Source organism: Lotus japonicus, chromosome 4, assembly GCF_012489685.1.
Source record: "Lotus japonicus ecotype B-129 chromosome 4, LjGifu_v1.2".
NCBI classification, from domain to species: domain Eukaryota; kingdom Viridiplantae; phylum Streptophyta; class Magnoliopsida; order Fabales; family Fabaceae; genus Lotus; species Lotus japonicus.
Window position 1 is genome coordinate 2812798 of NC_080044.1, and position 18292 is coordinate 2831089.

Sequence of the window (18292 nt, forward strand, 5' to 3'; positions counted from 1 at the left end):
ACACTTGCCCTTGATCTCTTGAGTTGTTCAGCTGATAAAAAGTTGAGTAAATCCTTGATTGAAAGTAGGAAATTCAAATTGTTCTTAGAATCTCATGTTGAATATGCTCTTGTATCATGATCTTGGTAAATTGTTGTGGGCATCACATGATGTTGTCTTTGAGAAATTTGTTTTCATAAATTGGGAAATCATGTCGTGTGTAGAGTTTTGAAACCATGCTTGTTGAATGAACCTTGTCTATAGCTTTTTGATAATCAGTACCATTTGTTTGAGGACAAACAAAGTTTCAAGTTGGGGGGAGTTGATAAGTGTCAAATCTACTTAATTTTCATATCATTCTTGGGCACTTATTTAGGTTAGAAATGTGAAATAGCTATCAAATTTACCCTCAATTGTGAAGATATGGTTTACTAGAATTCTATGTAGAATTTAAGTGTTATTTATCAAATTTTGGTGTAGGAATGAATTGGGAATGAAGATTTGCTTCAAAGAGGTTTGAATCATAAGAAAGCATCAAAGAATAGTGCTTTGCTCAAAAGTTCGCTCAAGCCATCTTGCAACAGAAGGTTTTGAGTGCTTGGCTCAGAAGTTTGCTCAAGCCATCTAGCAACAGAAGGTTTTAAGTGTTTGGCCCTGAAGTTGGCTCAAGCGAACATTTGGTCGCTTGAGCGGTTGAAAGGCGGTTCCTAGTTCTTCCTTCACGTTGAAGAAAGAGTTCGCTTGAGCGAACTTTGGACCGCTTGAGCGAACAAATCTGTTATAAAAAGAACATACCATCGTATTTTGCAGGGGGGCGGAAAAATTAGGGAAACAAAACAGAGAACTCATAGAGCTGAGGAGAAGAAGATATTTTTGGACTTCTTTGATCATCCATCGAGGTGGGAACGCTCGGCGGACGTCACGGATCGTCATCATCTTCTTGTTTCTCTCTTTGTAAGCCTTAAAGCATCCATGAAAATGGATTGCTAAACCCTTTTTGTTGGATTTGATGTAGTCTTTAACTATGATGTGTTTCTCTTGATTTCTATATGAAAATATCGTTTCTATTACATGATTCAATGATTTTCTCTTGTTCTTAATGTTATGTTTTAGTTGCGCACCTAGAACATATCGCTTGATTCGGCGTAAGAGCGGAAGCTACGACGTCTAGAGTCTGACATAGAGTTAATCATCTAGTAATCCTAATGTCTAGGAATGGAATTAGGCGTTGCTAGTCACTGAAACACCTAAGCTTAAAGATAACTTAACTTTGCTATGCATGTGAGGAATCAATGTTTAGGAAAGTAAGTTATAGATATCCACTCATGTGATGAATCAATGAAGTAGGGTAGAATTGGTGTAGATGAATCATAAATAGGAATGAATTTCCATATAGAATCATAGGACACTAGTAGTTAAACGGTGAAGTCCAATTCCAACAGCTTTCTCATCTTGATATCCAATCGTTTTACTCTTGCTTTGTTTAATTTGAATGTGTTTTGGTCACCGAAACAATTATCAACATTTTGAAAATCTATTGCTTGGGTAATTTTACTAGAGAACGGCATTTGTATTAGCAATTCTCTGCGGATACGACAATAACCCTATGCTATACTACAATTGAATCTTGAAGGATTTTAAAAGTAGTATCGGTGTAAAAAAATCTTTCAACAGTCTATAGTTTGATCTTTGTTGCCTCCAATTATTCTAATAAACAGTTAAATTTTACCACATACATGGTATAAATGTACATGTGCATTGTCCATGCTTCAAGCCTAAATGGGTTCTTACATGAAAGGCGTTTAGAGAATAATATAAAATCATTCATCATGAAATACATCATCGTGATTTATGAAACATCTTTTTGGCTTTAGAGTTATTAGACATTCTTCTTTTTACAACAAGTTTTACTTTCATTCCCTCTAGTCACTAGTAGAGGGCTAGAACAAGAGCTCCCATAACAAGAAGATTTTATTATCCGCTAATATTCTCTATAATTGTTGTAGTGTTGTTTACTACTAAGAATTTTAATTCTCGCATACATATATGATAGGAAAATGCGAAATTCATCATCTAAATAATAGACAAAGAGAATGTTGACTAATTAATAACTATGAGTTCATTGAAAGATAGAAGAGAGTGATATCCACGTTCTCCAATTAGAGACACAAATTAAATTAATGTAATAGTGTTGAATTCAAATGCAATCAATACTCATATCACACAAAATACAGAACTAACTGAATATATTCAATCTCCAGGTATTTGAACTCAATTTTTTTAAGGAACAGAAATAGAAAAAATTATTAACATTCCTTGAATTGTTTGAGCTTTAATTTGTCTAAGAAGCTTGGCTGCTGACTTCTATGCGCAGCCATACATGAGCATATCTGTCTTGTTCAATCACAATCGAAAGGAACATATCTATAGCAGGTGGATCATTTGGTAAGTGATAAATTGATGAGGTTGTTGTATTGTATTTGTACATGAATTTTGTAGATAAAACAGCAATGTTTTTCTCTGTCTTTGCCATATATGCCATTAATATTAAGTGCGCTGCACCTCCAGGTGCCAAATTAAGCCCAACAGGATAGGAATCACTGAAGTAGAAGACTTTTTTTGGTGAATAATATTAGTGCTATATCTACATGTTGGGATTTAAAATGAAAACATGGCAGGGTGTAAGCATGTCGAGTTAAATACGGTTTTTGTTTTTGTTTTTGTTTTTTTTAACCAATGGGTTACAATACGGTTTCAGAACGAAAATAAATCTGAATCAATTTTAATTTGGGCATTATTGATGGCAGTTCTTTTGAAAACTTCTGTTTTTAAAAATTGTTTTAAAAAATAATACTTATTTTTAATTTTCAAAATTAAGATACTAGAGAAAAAAAATTGTTTAATAAGAGGCTGGCCAAGTAGTATTTCTCGTCCATAAAAACTGAGAATTGAATCTTCAGCCCTTTTGTTTCAATGATGAGTTATATTGTTTCAGTGATGAATTATATTGTTGAAGTACATCAAACCCAATTTGATTAAAGAACTAAAATGTAACTTCTTTCTAAAAAAAAAAATTAACCCAAACACTAAACCACTACAAAAAAAGCTAATTCTAGTGGCATACGGTTTGTGGCGGTCTTTTGCAGACCGCCAGAAATTGCGCAATCTTTTCAAAAAAATTAGTTGAAATCTTTTTTTGTCACACGATCCTTGCCTCTTCTCATTCTGATATCTGCGATTCTTTCCTCCACCGACGAAATTCTCTTCCATCGATGAGTCTTCTCCTCCATCGATGACCTTGCGCGAGTTTTCTCCCTCCATTGCCACAACCCGACTCTGATGATTTCACTCTCACGCTCTCACTCTCGCATGCGCAAGTTTTCTCTCAACCTGGTTCTTACTCGCACTCTCGTCTCTGTTCTTGCTCTCGCTCTTGCGCTCTGAAGGATTTTTCTTTCTTTCTTCGCTCTAGGTCTTCCACATTCTCCACGGTAAGTTCCATTTCATCAACTTAATTTCCCAATTTCATGTGATTTACCGATTCCATTCAGAAATCATTTTGAATGATTGAGGAATTGTCAATTTTATTGTGTTTAAATCTCGATTTTGTTGGTTTAGGGTTCATTTCTTAAGACATTTGTTTAGTTCTTCTATGAAGGAAATTCTCTGATTCTATATCCTTGTAAGAACGAGTAGTCAAAAGAGGTGTTAATATTCTTGCTAGGTTTCTCTTTGTTTGATTCTCTGCTTTCGTATTCCTCCCTGTTTTCCTGATTTCCGCAAACAATTAGGGTTTATCAGGAGCTGGAACCATGAGATTGTTAGGAGCTGGAACCCTGGTAAGCTTATCTCCTTATTGTTCATCAGTAATTGCAAGCTGGAATCCCAGTAGTTAGTATTAGTAAGAATTAAGAAAGGAACCTCAGAATCAATTAGGGTTTATGAGGTGCTTGTAATTAAGAATCTGCCCTGTATCAATGTCCATTCCTCTCTAGTATATGAATAATTGAATATGTATATATCCATTTCAATTTTACAACTAATTTCAAACTAATTTATTGTTCTAATCTGTGTCTCTTTGTCTTTGATTGTGCTTGGTGTAGGGTGATATAAGTGATCATGAAAGTCTGGTTAAGACATGAAGCAAGTTGATGTTTTTATCTGCAAAACAGGTAAACTGCTAATAGAAGCTCAGGTCCAGATCTAATTATCTACTTCTAATGTTAACTAATTTTGTCAAATCCTGGTGTATATATTGGACAGAAGGTTAAGTTTTGATGCTATGTGAACTATGTCGTTCCACTGTTTGCTAGTATGTCACGTGCTCATAATTATATTTAGGTGGTTTATTAAACTATGTTATTGAATACATCCTTATGGGTCTTTTTAATTATTGTTATTTGATATTTGGACTTTGTTCGGTCTCACAAACATATGCGTAGGAAATATTTGGACTTATTGTTATTAATTAAATCACTGTGTGGCACATATTGAGATGGAAAAGGGTTGTGACTGGTGTTGATGGCCCTGTTGTCTTGTATGTCAGTGGTGGCAACACTCAAGTTATTGCTTACAATGAGGGGTTGTACCGTATCTTTGGGGATACCATTGATATTTGCTGTGAGGAATTGCTTGGACCGCTTTGCAAGGGTGTTGACGCTTTCCAATGATCCTAGTCCTGGATATAACATTGAGCAGGTGCTTCACCAACTATCGATTTTACATAGATTATGCTGCTTGACTAAAGGATACCCCTTTCTTGATTTCTATTATGAGGTGTTTACATAGTTTATGCTGCTTGACTAAAGGATACCCCTTTCTTGATTTCTATTGTTAGGTGGGTGAACCAAGTTTGACCTTTTTTAGTTTCTAAGTTGGCATTCTTTGTGAAAGCTTTTGGTGGCTAAGTTATGAGCTAGCATGTAGAAAACTTGTTGTTTTGTGCAGTTGTATTTCTCCCAAGTCTTTAGCTCCTGTCTTTTAACTTGTTATTTATGTAGTCTTTAGCTCCTTTTGATAGGCAAATGTAAACTAATATTGATTCTTCTCTTCAGCATACTGATTTTACTCTTTTTTTACACTTGTACAGATGTGCATCCTATGGCTTCAGCTCCACCATCTAGTACACAACGAGAGTCCAGTCGATTATGAACTTTACAAGCTATAGGTAGTACTTGTTTTCAATTTTAATTTTTAATTTATGTTTTTCCTATATATTCATGCGTTCTGACATTAACATATTTTTAATAGATGAACAAGGAAACCAAAAGAAGATCCAATTGTCAATAACAGATGTCTTTGATAAGCCTAAAGGCCAGTTCATAGTTGTATTGTTTGATAGGCAATTGCAAGCTTGTGGAGAAGCTGCAGCACTCATATAGAATATGGAAGCTCTAGAATCCACATCTATTAAGGTTTGTTTCACAATTAAAAAGGATATGACCAGCATGTACATTTAGTTTTGAACTTCAGACTCTATATTCTATCTTCTATTTGAAGACTGATCTTTATTTATACAATATATGAGCTGATTTTGTTTTCTTTCTTTGTATTGATTTTACTGATTCTGTTTAACTTAGATTGATTCCGTGCTTCTTCTCTTTGTATGAGATGAATCTACTTGTGCTTTGAATCCTTGTTAGAGATGATCTGTTTTGATGTGGCATTGGTTATGTTTTACTTTCTTTTTTCTTGAAAGTGTTCCTTATTGTTTGACCTGTTGTATTTGTAGAGGGGGAGGTCTTCGTGTTTGGTCTCTTAGGGGTGTTGGGTTCTGGTTTGGATTCCCTTGTACCCGTGAATAACCTTGCTTGTGCGATTGCTCCTTTTTAATTCTTTTCCAACACCAACTAGTGATTTCTTCCATCTGCTGATTTTGCAATTTCTAAAGTATGACACTCTGAATTGAGCAACTGTACTTTAATGTCATTAATTTTAAATATATGCAGGTGTTGGTTGAGTAAGAGCTAAGCCAAACACTTGATTCCTCTTAGGTTTCAAAATATGACGCCCTTGCCAAAGTTTTGGGGCCAGATCATTCTGCATGTGTGCGAGGACTAGGTGTAGGAGCTCTTCATAGTTTTGAGTTTTAAACTTGTATAGAACATAGTACCTATGTATCTGTAGTTCATACTTAGAAAAAACTATGAACAAGGTGTTCTTAACATTTTGTGGTAACATTTTGTATTATAAAGAATTTAATTGTGACTTCTTTGACTTTTATATAAGTTTATCATATGAAATTTATAAAGAATAAAATTTCCTCTTTTTAAGGTGATTAATATGATTCAAGAACATGAATTTCAGCTCAAAAGTATCCATTTGTAGTTAAAATATTTTGTGGCGGTCTGGTGGCGGTCTGCAACCGCCACAAATGGTTGTGGCATGTAAAACCAGCGGTCGAGTGAAAACCGCCACAAGTACGTTTGTGGCATCTGGGAAAGTGGCGGGCAAGTGACCGCCACGTAATCAATTAGTGGCGGTTAAAAACCGCCATAAATTGCACAAAAGACCGCCACTAAAAAATACGTTTTTTGTATAGAACAACTGACCGTTAAACCTTGGTAAATTAATCATTGCAAGTTATAAACCTATTTTTGAGCCCACAGAGAACTCTAAACCTTGTACCAAAAGGGAGAACTCTGAACCAACAGATCTTCCTCTTGTCATTCTCAAACGAATTATTAAACTACGAAGCTCATCAGCTAAGCCCCCACCACATGCAATCTTTAATAAGATATCACTTTCTCGTGTTGGAAGTATTTTTTAATTATCTCATCACAGTAAGTTTTAGGATCACCAACTATAAACGCTATGTTTGGTATATTTAATCGATAAACTAGCGGAAAGCTTATTAGTTAGATGATGCCTAAAAGTTACTTAATTGAAAACAAGTGTTTGATAAAATCACATGTTGAACAATCTGAAATTGTAAAATGACATATTGTATAATTTTTTTTATATTTAAATTTTACATATCACAACCTATATGCTATTAAAATAATTGACACTTTAAATATTATAATTTAATTCAAATTATTTATCATTTCAAAATTATAATATAAATTTTTAATTTTATTTTTTTCATTCTTATATTTTTATTAATTTAAATAGAATAAAAAACATAATTTCATTTTTTTTATGGAACACATAATTTTATACTTTAATTTAATAAAGTAAACTTATATTTGTCTAAATTACCAAAATATTTTTTGAAATTTTTATATTAACATATGAATAGTAATTATTTCAAAATAAAAATAATTAGGGTTTAGTGTTTTTATTAATATAAAAAAGGTAATGATAGAGTTTTATTAAAGTCATTAGGTAAAAATGAGAATAAATTCAATATGTTTAAGTTATAAGCAACTTCACGTAACTTATTGAATAAGCTTTTAGCCACTAAAATATGTTCATTTACAAAGCACTTAAGAGTTCTTAAGCTAGTCAAATAAGTTTTAAATTAGCTGAAATTATATGTCAAACATAGTCAAAATGTATTTGTTTTTAAAAAGTTTAAGGTGAGTAGGGGATGATACTCTCAGAGATGGTAGAAAAATTTAATATATAGAGGAGTATCTAATGAGAGGATGGTTTTTTATATGAGAGTAAGAGAGGCAATTTCTATCCTTTGGACTCAAATATGAGATTTATTTTATTTTTTTAACCCTAAACTCCTGTTTTCGTGCACCCGTTTTTCTTCGGGATGGTGGTGGATGGCCTTTGCAATGGAGCAAAGCGAGAAAAAGGCAAACAGTAAGAGGCTATTTTTTAATTTTTCTTTTTAATTGTTATTTAATTTATTATTGATAATAACATTTTTATTGATAGATAATCTAATACATTAAAATATTATATTAATATATCTTGTGGTAAAAAAAATCAAAAATTTATATTGTGGGCCACCATTGACCGCTAGAGAACATGGTGGACCAAGACCACCATAGAATTCGTCGAAAAGTTACATGTGACACCTAAATGACTTGATGACTCATCTTTGGCTCCAATACTCTTTTACTCTTACAAGACGTTTGGTTTGAGAAAACATTTCTATTTTCATTTTCTTTAAATAGTTTTAATTTTCAAAATTTATAAAATGTTTCTTTATACTTAATGTTTTTATTTTCACTGTCGCTACCATCACCAACCTTCCCCACTCTGTTGTCATCGTTATAACTGCCACCACCCTTACCACCGCCACCGCCATCACCATTGCCGATCTATGTCACTACTACCACCAACCTCCACCACCACCGCTTTTCATCTTACTACTTTCAATCGTGCAAATCAAAGTGTCTTTCTTTAGGTTTTTTATTTCGATTATATCTTAGAAATTATTTTAATTTTTTTTACTAAATATCTGTCAAACATATTTTTTATTTTATTTTTTCTCTTTAAACATGTAAATAGAAAATGAGCATATCAAACATACCCTTATTTTTATATTTCACTCCGGATATTTATACATATGGATTTTTATTCAACACTTTGCGTTTGTGACTCAGAGTGGCCTCATTGACCAGCAGATTTCTCGAAGGGAGTGAGCCTGTTATCAGCCAGCCTCAACTTGTACGCAGCTTTCTTATATTCTCCCCATGTGAATTCTTTATACAAACTATCTTCTTCCTTTGACACGAGTGAAGGCAAAGGTGCTAATTTTTCAGTCAAGGGTGCTCCTCCAAAGTAGATCATTGAAACTCTTGACATGGCCGTGTCACTCAACACTCTGTGCTTTACACTTCTGAAGCTCCCATTGGTCATCACCTGTAGTTCAGAAATTCAATAAAACAAGAAGATAGAACAATTAATAGTGAACATCCTTTGATGAAAATATTGATATGCCTTTTTCTTAACCGTAGATGAGAATATTAACTTTTGACATATAGTCAGAGATCAACTCATACAGGAGATAAGGATCATCAAGCCAAAATGAAATAATGTGTATCTCTATTTACTAATATTCAAAAGGTCTCATTTATTTAACAGACTCTATTTATTTCAAAATAATTGTTCATTTAGTGAGATAGAATTTGTTTCATAATAATTATTTATTTAGAATTGTAATATAGTATTAGTTAATGTTTTTTCATATAATATCCGTATGAGAAAAATAAATAAATAGAGATAAAAATACATTTTAAAAAGTAAAATAAAAAATATATTATTTTAAAAAGTTAATAATATTAATTAAAATTTTTAATATTTGTATTTTTTCTTTTTATATACCGTTATTTTGAAGCGGATAAATAAAGTATATGTGAACCTATAAATATAAGCAAGTTTCTATTTGTATTTTTTTCTTGTCTTCTTTTTCTTTGTATTGGGTTGAAGTACCCTTTATCTTTCTTTTCAACATATTTTGGCTTATAAAAAAACTATATGAAGTTTTTATTGGTGAGGAAGTGAGAGAGAATGGGAGAAAAACAACAAAATTAATTGCTGGCAGGTTATGAGGAAGAAGATTGACTTTTAGGAGATACTAATAAAGAAAGTGAATTGTTTTCTTGTGAAATGTGAAGTGATATTTATGTGTACCTGCAAGGAGTCACCAACATTGATGAAGAAAGAAGTCTGATCAGGTGGGATTGAAACCCAAGTACCATCTCTGAGACAGATTTGCAGTCCTGAAGTGTTGTTGGATCTCAGGACAGAAATCATCTGTGGGTCTGTGTGCTCCCCAAACCCAATCAAATTTCTTCCACCAATTGCTTGAAGCTCAAGCTCTCCACATGCAGGATAGTGATTCAGCCTGAAGATACAATCACTTTTCTCATCCCTTATCAGCCTGCTGAACACATTCCTCTGTTCAATCCCCAACCCATCAGCCATTAATTCCAATATTTCACAGCTCAAGTTCTTAACTGCCAGCGTGTAGTCATTCACAGCAGAGCTTCAAAATATAAAAAATTACATGTAAAATATGTCAAAATTGCATCTTTTATTTGTTTAGGTTGATGGGTACATAAAAGAAGACAAGGGTTATTAAAAACAGGGGACTCTGTTTTTGTTGAAAGCAGGGGAATCTGTTTTATTGGAATCTTACCTGAAAACATTCTGGTTTTGCTCTAGAAGAAGAAGTGGGTTAGGGGAGATGACATCAGGGTTAGTGTTGAAGAGGAGATACTCAACCCAACCCACATCACCATTTTTGCCAATTCTCTTGCTTCCATAGCCAAAAGGATCATCAAGACTTGCCTTCTCTTTTTCAGACTGTGGTTGCATGAAAAAACTGAGGGCTTCATTTTCCAAATTGGATATCAGCTCCATTGGAATGTCATGGTTGATGATCTTGAAGAAGCCAAACTCTTTGCAGGCATTGACTATGAGTGTTTTGGCCTCAGGGTGTGAGAGGTCAACCTCTGGAACCTCTGTGAACAAGTTTGTGGGCTTGCATGTCTTGATGAGGAATAACTCGTTTAATGCACCTTGCTGGGAATGAACAACCATCTTTGTTCAATTGTTCTTACTAGCTATTATTACCACCACAAAATGCAAAACAAAGAGAAGAAATGTGTGAGAGAGAGGAACGAGACAGAGAAGGAGAGAAGATTGATGAGATAGATGAGAGTGTGTTGATCACTTGGGGGTTTAGGGGGTTTATATAGAGAAATGAGTTATAAGTTGTATGGTGACCCCTAATGTGGACCACTTTTAAAATTGTCTAATTTTAGACCACTTTTTTAATCCGCTATAACAGGTCAACACATCTTTTTTTAAAGAAATTTAATATATGACAAATTTTTTATGATATTTTTTCTTAAAAAAAATAATGTGTTGACCTGCTATACTCGGTCAAAGTAGGTGGTGTAAAATTACACCACCTAAAAATGGTGCATATTAGGTTCTCCCTATAGTATTCTATGACGACGTGGAAACTTCTTCCCATTAAATTCGTGTTTATCTCTTTTCACATGTATTAAATAAGTGACATAATTTTAATATATATAAAAAGAAAAGTAAATATAACATTTTGTGTTTCACTTGACATTACCATATAATAAACAATCTCAATGTGAAAACTTAGTCACATTAAATTTGTGTTCATCTCTTTTCATGCGTATTAAAAAATAATTATTTTTCATAATTATAAAAAAAATAAGCATAATGTTTAACTTGATATTGTTATATGACATGAGATGATCTTAATTCCACAATGAGAGTGTAATCGATGGAGGTTCTATGATAGAAAATTAGTTACAAGCTATAAACTATAAAGGTACCCATCAAACTCTTATCATCCTCTTGCATTTAAACCATCAAGTGAGCTGGATAACTATTGGCACCAAAGTAAATGGATATCAGACCAAAATCTTAGGTTCTCTTTTGATGTGTCTTACACATCTTAGTCTCATATACTAATATAATTATATCATGTCAATTAAAAAGAGTTTAATTAATATGAACTGACAGTATAAAAAAAATATATATAATCATCCAATTAAAATTCATCAATTTGTCATGTCATAAATTTTTTTTGAAGTTCAAATATATTAATAAATATGTAGGAGACTAAGCTCGGGAAAAAGGATAATGGGATAACAAAAATCTCAACAATTCTTAAGAATACACAAAAGCTTAATCACCCTATAAACAACATGAACTTCTAATAAAAAGGAAAAACCAAAGGAACCAAAGAAGAATATATAAACCAATGCCAAAAGCCAACACCAAGAGCAACCTCAACACTTAGGGCCGCCACCAATGTCATAATTAAATTTAAATTTAAAATTATTTAAAATAAAAAATAAAGAAATGTGATTTGATGCATGTGTAAAATTCTTTACGGTGTCGGTGCATACAAATTAAATCTATTGAAAATGACACAATCATGATGTGTGTTTTTTAATTAGGATGATAAAACACGAAGGTGGACACTAATTCAGGACAAAAGATTTCAAGCCTAACACTTCCTTTGAAATAAAAAGTAAACAATTTTGTTTGTCTTAAATTGAAATAAAATTTTATTCACGTCTTTTTCTCTTGTAACAAAAAATAATAATTTATTCACGCTGCACTCAATTAGATAAAAACATTCTAACACTTATAATTATCTATAGTTTTTGTAATATAAAAAAATGTATTTGTTTTAATTTCTTCTTAATGTTATGAAAAAAAATACTATTCAAAAAGCAACTTCAATGAACTTGGACTGCTTTTGCTGATCCAACTCCAGCCTCACTATAGTTTCAATGAGGAAGTAACTGATAACCTTCATAACTTCATTTTTCAACGAGAGCATTGATATCATTACTGAGCTTTTTTTGGGGTGTTAATGATATCATTATTGAGTTGATGTCCATGTTCATATTACAAATTTAGTATCTCAATATAGTACCATTTTAGGACATGTTTAGAAGTGACTAGTGAGCCACTTATTCACTTTACTTTTTCTGACCATACTTTTTCTCTAATTAACTTCACACAATTCTCATGAACTTGATGTTTTTTTTTATAAATCAATATTATCCAAATCTAAATATTTTTAAATTTTATAATTTATAGTCTTTCTTTTTTGAATTTTGAATTCAAAATATTATTCTATTTTTTCTGAGTCTTATTTTAATACAAATTCTTATCATATAAAAATTTAAATCTTTATCATTAATTATTATTTTAATTTGTTTAAACATATGTGTACAACTATTTTTTTGTCTTTGATAATTGTCGTCACTTGTTTTGGAAGTCCCTTCCGACTAATGTCTTTCTCAGAATTCAAAGTGCTCATTTTTAAGGTCTAACCGGGTTATTACTAGAATAACATCTTATTGGTAAAATTAAATTCTAATTATCTTAAACTATATATAAATATTATCTTTAATATATTTTTATGATATAGTTAATTCAAATTATCATCTTCATCTTATTTTTCCTATTTTGATCCTTTTTTTTAATTTCATTTTCTAATTCTTTTCTTAATTTTTCATTACTATGATAATATATTTTGTGTATGTATATGTGAAAAGAACTCCTTACCTAATGGGATTTTATATTAGAGCATTATGCATGTATCAATCACAAATGGAAAAGTTTTTGATTCGTTTTTAATCTGAATGTCACCCTTGATTAAATTAATATTTCTTTGATATATAGATTCCAATGAAATCTCTTATTCATACTAGTAATTTTTTCATATATATATGTTAAGTTAAAAATAATTATATTTAAATATATAAACAGAAAATTATGTTTATTAATACAATTAATCAAATACAAAACATAAGTATATATTTAAAGAATAAAATTATTTTGTTAAAATTTAATTTTACTTGATATAAAAATAAAAATGCTTGTACTATGTGTGGGTAAATGCTGAACTGGAGTGAGTAATTTTGGGAATTCAGAATCTCGAATTCTAAAGGCTTAATGTGGAAGAGTAAACCAAATGTACTTAACCGTAGTTCAAATAACATTTGGGATCTTAGATTATTAATTTGATAATTTCCCTTTCATTGTGATGTTGGAAAAGGATGGTGGAAGAAGCTATACGTGACTAGTAAGTAGAAACCGTGATATGGGGAATCGTCCTCGACGTGTTTTTCTATATATTGACTTTGCTCTGATGTGTTCCAGCCACATTGTGCAATTAAATCTAGTCACCCTTTGAAAGGATTGATGCACCACGTTTGTCTTCTTTTTTTTTTCTTTTTTACTACTAGTACCGATTATATACTGCCGACATTAGACATTAATGATTAATTCATTGTTTTACTGTGAGTACTTAGAGCATCTACATCCATCATACTTATTAAAATATCTATATTTCATTTTTTACAATTTCTCATCATGACATATCATCTACACCATTTTACTAACTTTTTACTCTAACCCAACAACTCTTAAAAGTTTTTATAGTGGATTCTATCATCAACATCACATTTGTTTATTTTATTATTTATCTTCATTTTAATCTAATTATATTAATTGTAAGTGCTTGTAATAGCTCACTTTTCAAGTCTAGTGTAGAATATCTATTTTCACATACTCATCTTTGTCATTTGGAATTGAATATGTATTCCAATAGTAATAGATATTCATATGAGTATGTATTTAACATTAGATACTACCATTGAAAGTTCATCTTGGTTCTTAGTAAGGGGTACTCTTTTTCCTTCACTAGGTTTTCCTAGTGGGGCTTTTCCTAGTAAGGTTTTAATGAAGCATTTTCCTTAGATCCTTCTTCCAAGGACGGGGAGGGGGTGGTTTCATTTAGCTTTTTTTCTGCTCTTTGTATTTTTTTCCTCTTATTTCTTCATTTGTATTGGGTTGAAATGCCCCTTGTACTTCTCTTCAATATATTTAATCCATTGCCTATCAAAAAAGAAAAGATACTACCATTGAAGATGCTCTTACATTAAGTGATAATTAATAATCTTAATTTGCATTCCATTTTTATGAATAAGAATCGGACTTCCAACCTAAATATAATTAAGAAACGAAGTGATTTTCACATTTTTCTTTAAGAGATAATGAGGTGTAAAAATACATGTAATTTCAAGAGGCAAATATATTAATTTGGGAATATCTATATTATGCTAAAATCAGCTCTTTAAGTCAAAAATATTATTTACAAAACTCGAATATGATCATATTATTTGAGAGAAATGAAATATGTATTCTAAAACCTTTTCCTTGTTTATAGCTATTTTTTTTTATCTTTTTCCTCTTATATTGGGTTTAAATATTCCTTCTATTTCATTTCAATATATATATATATATATATTATTGCTTGTAAAAAAGTCGTACTACCTCCGTTCCTTATTAATTGTCAACTTTGAAGAAAAATATTTATTCATATATATATGTTCACTTAGAGTTTAAAAAAACATTAAATGATGAATTTTCAAGAAATGTCATTGCAGGAATAATAAATGAGGGAAAATAAAATACATTTTAAAGAATGAAATAAGAAAATAAATAATACTCCCTCTGTTCCTTAATATAAGGCACATTTTTTGAAAAAAAATTTGTTCCTAAATATAAGTCACTTTCTAATATCTATGAAGCATTAAATAATTTTTTCCAAATTTACCCTCATATTTAATATGAAAGAGATTATGAACTTTTTGAATATTAACTTGAAGAGAAAAAATAATAGGAAAGTAAATAAGGGTAGTCTAGGAAAGCTAATCATTTCCTTTACAAATTTATTGTTACTAACTACTTTTCTTAATCTAAGAGAATTAGTTATTTGTGACTTATAAATAGAAACAGAGGGAGTATTTTCATAAAAATAATAAAATTAATTACATTCTTTAATATGTGTGTTTTTTCTCTTCCTGTTCAGTTATATAAAAACGGAGGTAGTATCCTAAAACCAATCATCACTAGTGTGAAACATTTATTGAAAAGAATAGACCACTTGAGTTTGCTAATTAAAATGATAAATAGTCAATTCAAGAAAGATTCCTTAGACCGTCTTAATTAGTAAAAAGCATATTTGTAGATGGGGAAGTCAAATTTGAACTGCAATTGCGAGAGGACCATGTGGCTACTGAATACTGATATCTGCATTCTGCAATTGCAAAGAGCACATATGGGCTATGGCTACCAGCCTACTACTCTATGCAGCTGCAAAACCAATGACCTCTCTCAATTCATATGTTCCTTTCTTGTTCTTCTTTTCTAATATTGCGGCTTTTATATATTTTCATTTTTGTTAATAAAAGAGAGTAAATAAATAAATAAAGAGATGAGAGTGACAAAACAATGTATATTTCATTAATATTTATCAGCATACATATCTCAATTACAATCAATATATATGGAAAATGGTTTGGACTGGAATGTGCACTTCCACTTGGTCTGATTACCATTAAATGCTTATAATCTGATTACCATTAGATGCTCCACCCTTCATCGTTGTGCTGATCTGAGCAATTTTCTGTTAAAGCTGGTTTGGACTGGGATATGCATTTCCACTTGGTCTTTAGAGAAGCAAATAAATGTGTTGATCATTTGGCTGATCTTGGGCATAATGTGCAGCGTGCGTTTGATTTTAGTAGTGAATGTGTTCCTCATTCAATGTTTTCTCTATTAAGAGATGATGTGAATGAGGTCTCTTACCCTAGGCTTATGTAATTTGTTTTTCTGGCTTGGCCTCTTAATATATCAAAAAAATATATATATGTAAAATGAGTTTAATTTCTATGCAATAATGATGTAAAGTTTTTTTACACCGTTAACCACACAGATTTCAAGGATGTGAAAAAATTTATTTTTTCTTTAATTTCATTAGTTGACGTGGTACATCCTTACAATCTGGTCCGTTGATGGTGTAAAAAAAATTACACAGTCAGTGCATCAACCTTTTTCTCATGTAAAATATACTTGAACTATTGCATTAAATAATTGAGCAATAAAGTTTCGTTTGTGTTAAGTAAATTAAATAGTAAATAAAAAATTGAAAAATACCTCCAAAATATGATTTATTATATTACTTTTTAATTTTTAATAATTTCAACTTTTCATATTTAAAATTAGATTTTAATATTGTTTAAATTTTACTTATTAATCAGAACTTGAGGAAATGTTTTAAATAATAATAAATAAAATTAACTACCTTTACATTAATAACAATATTTATTAGCTATTAATAATTATAAATGACTACCTTTACATTGATAACAATATTGATTACTTATAAATAATTTTATATTTTTAAATAATTATAAAATTTCCTATATTTTATATATTAAATTTGAATTATTAATTACAAGTTGAGAAATTAAAAAAATAATTATTAATATATTTATTTGATAAAATATATATTAATTATTTATTTTATAAAAATATATCCTAGTTCACCACTTTTTTTTAGAACAAAAGAGAGATTATTCATTAATAATCAAAAGACGAAACAACCAAAAAAAAGGGCAAAGAAAACCGCCAAGCCTAACAAGAAGCAAAAAAGACAACCACCCAACAAATAAAAGAAACAACCACCCTGACCCTTAGAGGGAAAATTTTCTTTAATAACTGCTGCCAACCCTCGCACAACCTCTTCATCACTACCCGGGAAGGACATGCCTAGGCTGCATCCATTTCTTGGTCTCTTACCAAGATTATCCACTAACTCAAAGAGGTATTCTATAGGACTTCTCCTCTTACAAGTGTTCTCAGTGACTTATTTTTTACAAGTATTCCTTTACAAATTTAAGGTGAGTTTCTACTTTGAGTTATCCTGAGAGATGATAGTAAAAAATGTAAGTTAAAATATTCTTGCGGATAGATTTAGTGTTTAAGCTTGAAGGACACACAAAGAGTGAAAGACTTGAGAATATTCAATAGCTCGTAGGAAATGTGAAAAGTAAGAACTTAAGGAATGGTCTTTAAACTTTCTCCAAGATCTCTTTATATACCTATATTAAAATATGAGTGTTGGGGAATTTGAGTTTTAGGACTAATTTTTGGATTTCGGGTCAATTTTATGGTTTAGAGTCGATTTTAAGTCTTAGGACTGATTTATTAGGATTTCAAGCAAACTTTAGGGTTTAGAATCAATTTTTAGGGTTTCAGGTTGATTTTAAAGTTTACGACCAATTTTAGGGTTTTGAGTCGATTTTAGGATTTACATACGATTTTAGGGTTTTGTGTCGATTTTAAGGTTTAGACATAATATGATTTTCCCCTTGTTCTACTAGATTCTCATTCATGAATCCCAACTTATATTTTCGTGATCAAGGCTCATGTACGTTCATCGCTCGTAACCAACTGTTATAGTTCCCTTTTGAAAGATGAAGGAAAACAAGAGGATGGGTGCAACATAGCTTTTTTTAGAGGAGCTCTGACAAAAAGCTCAAACAAAATTGAAAAAGAGAACTCAATTCACCGATTCAATTAATTATAAGTTACAATATGTAATTATACAATGTTGATTAAGTGCTAATTGATATAACTAACCAAAACATTTGATACTTGCATGGCTTAATTGCACTTTTCATCCCTTATGTTAGGCCTTTGTGCAATTTCAATCCCCTTTGTTTAAAAGGAACAATTTTGGTACACAGAAGATTAATTTGTGACAATTGGGTCCTTCTGTCAGATTCCAGTTAGTTTCAAACGGATTTTACATAGGTGTCACTCATTAATGACGTGGCCTGACACATTTTACCACTTAGATGCCACTGGACTCCACGTAATTAAAAATAAAATAAGTTTTTTTTACGTTAAAAATAAAATAAGTTAAAATTTTAAAAGTAAAAAAATTATAATTTATTTAACTTCATTGCTAATCAAATCATTTATCTCTATCTGGAAATAAAATACAGAAGCAACAAAAACTTCAGAAACAATAAGAAGCTAAATAAATTCCAGA

General features: G+C 31.0%; 1 protein-coding gene and 1 long non-coding RNA gene across 2 annotated transcripts; one reads left to right on the top strand and one right to left on the bottom strand.

The window, feature by feature from the left end:
- The first annotated feature begins 3193 nt into the window (after nucleotides 1–3193).
- Nucleotides 3194–6190, top strand: LOC130716266 (uncharacterized). Its single transcript, XR_009011907.1, has 7 exons — nucleotides 3194–3470; nucleotides 3771–3818; nucleotides 4083–4151; nucleotides 4526–4677; nucleotides 5069–5146; nucleotides 5230–5393; nucleotides 5928–6190. It is a non-coding gene; the product is annotated as an uncharacterized LOC130716266 (long non-coding RNA).
- Nucleotides 6191–8338: 2148 nt separating this feature from the next.
- Nucleotides 8339–10549, bottom strand: LOC130716209 (gibberellin 2-beta-dioxygenase). The gene is made up of 3 exons (XM_057566410.1): nucleotides 10022–10549; nucleotides 9514–9868; nucleotides 8339–8742 (listed from the first exon to the last, which is right to left on the bottom strand). Exons 1-3 carry the CDS (start codon nucleotides 10423–10425, stop codon nucleotides 8491–8493), a joined length of 1011 nt encoding a protein of 336 aa, XP_057422393.1. The 5' UTR covers nucleotides 10426–10549; the 3' UTR covers nucleotides 8339–8490.
- Nucleotides 10550–18292: the final 7743 nt, after the last annotated feature.

What these genes read in the sequence shown, in the direction of transcription:
- LOC130716209 (XM_057566410.1), bottom strand. Translation starts at nt 10,425, where the DNA reads ATGGTTGTTCATTCCCAGCAAGGTGCATTAAACGAGTTATTCCTCATC. An exon ending in CAAAACCAGAATGTTTTCAG is followed by an intron (nt 9,869 to 10,021) that starts GTAAGATTCCAA and finishes TATATTTTGAAG; the next exon opens with CTCTGCTGTGAATGACTACA. An exon ending in ATGTTGGTGACTCCTTGCAG is followed by an intron (nt 8,743 to 9,513) that starts GTACACATAAAT and finishes TCTGAACTACAG; the next exon opens with GTGATGACCAATGGGAGCTT.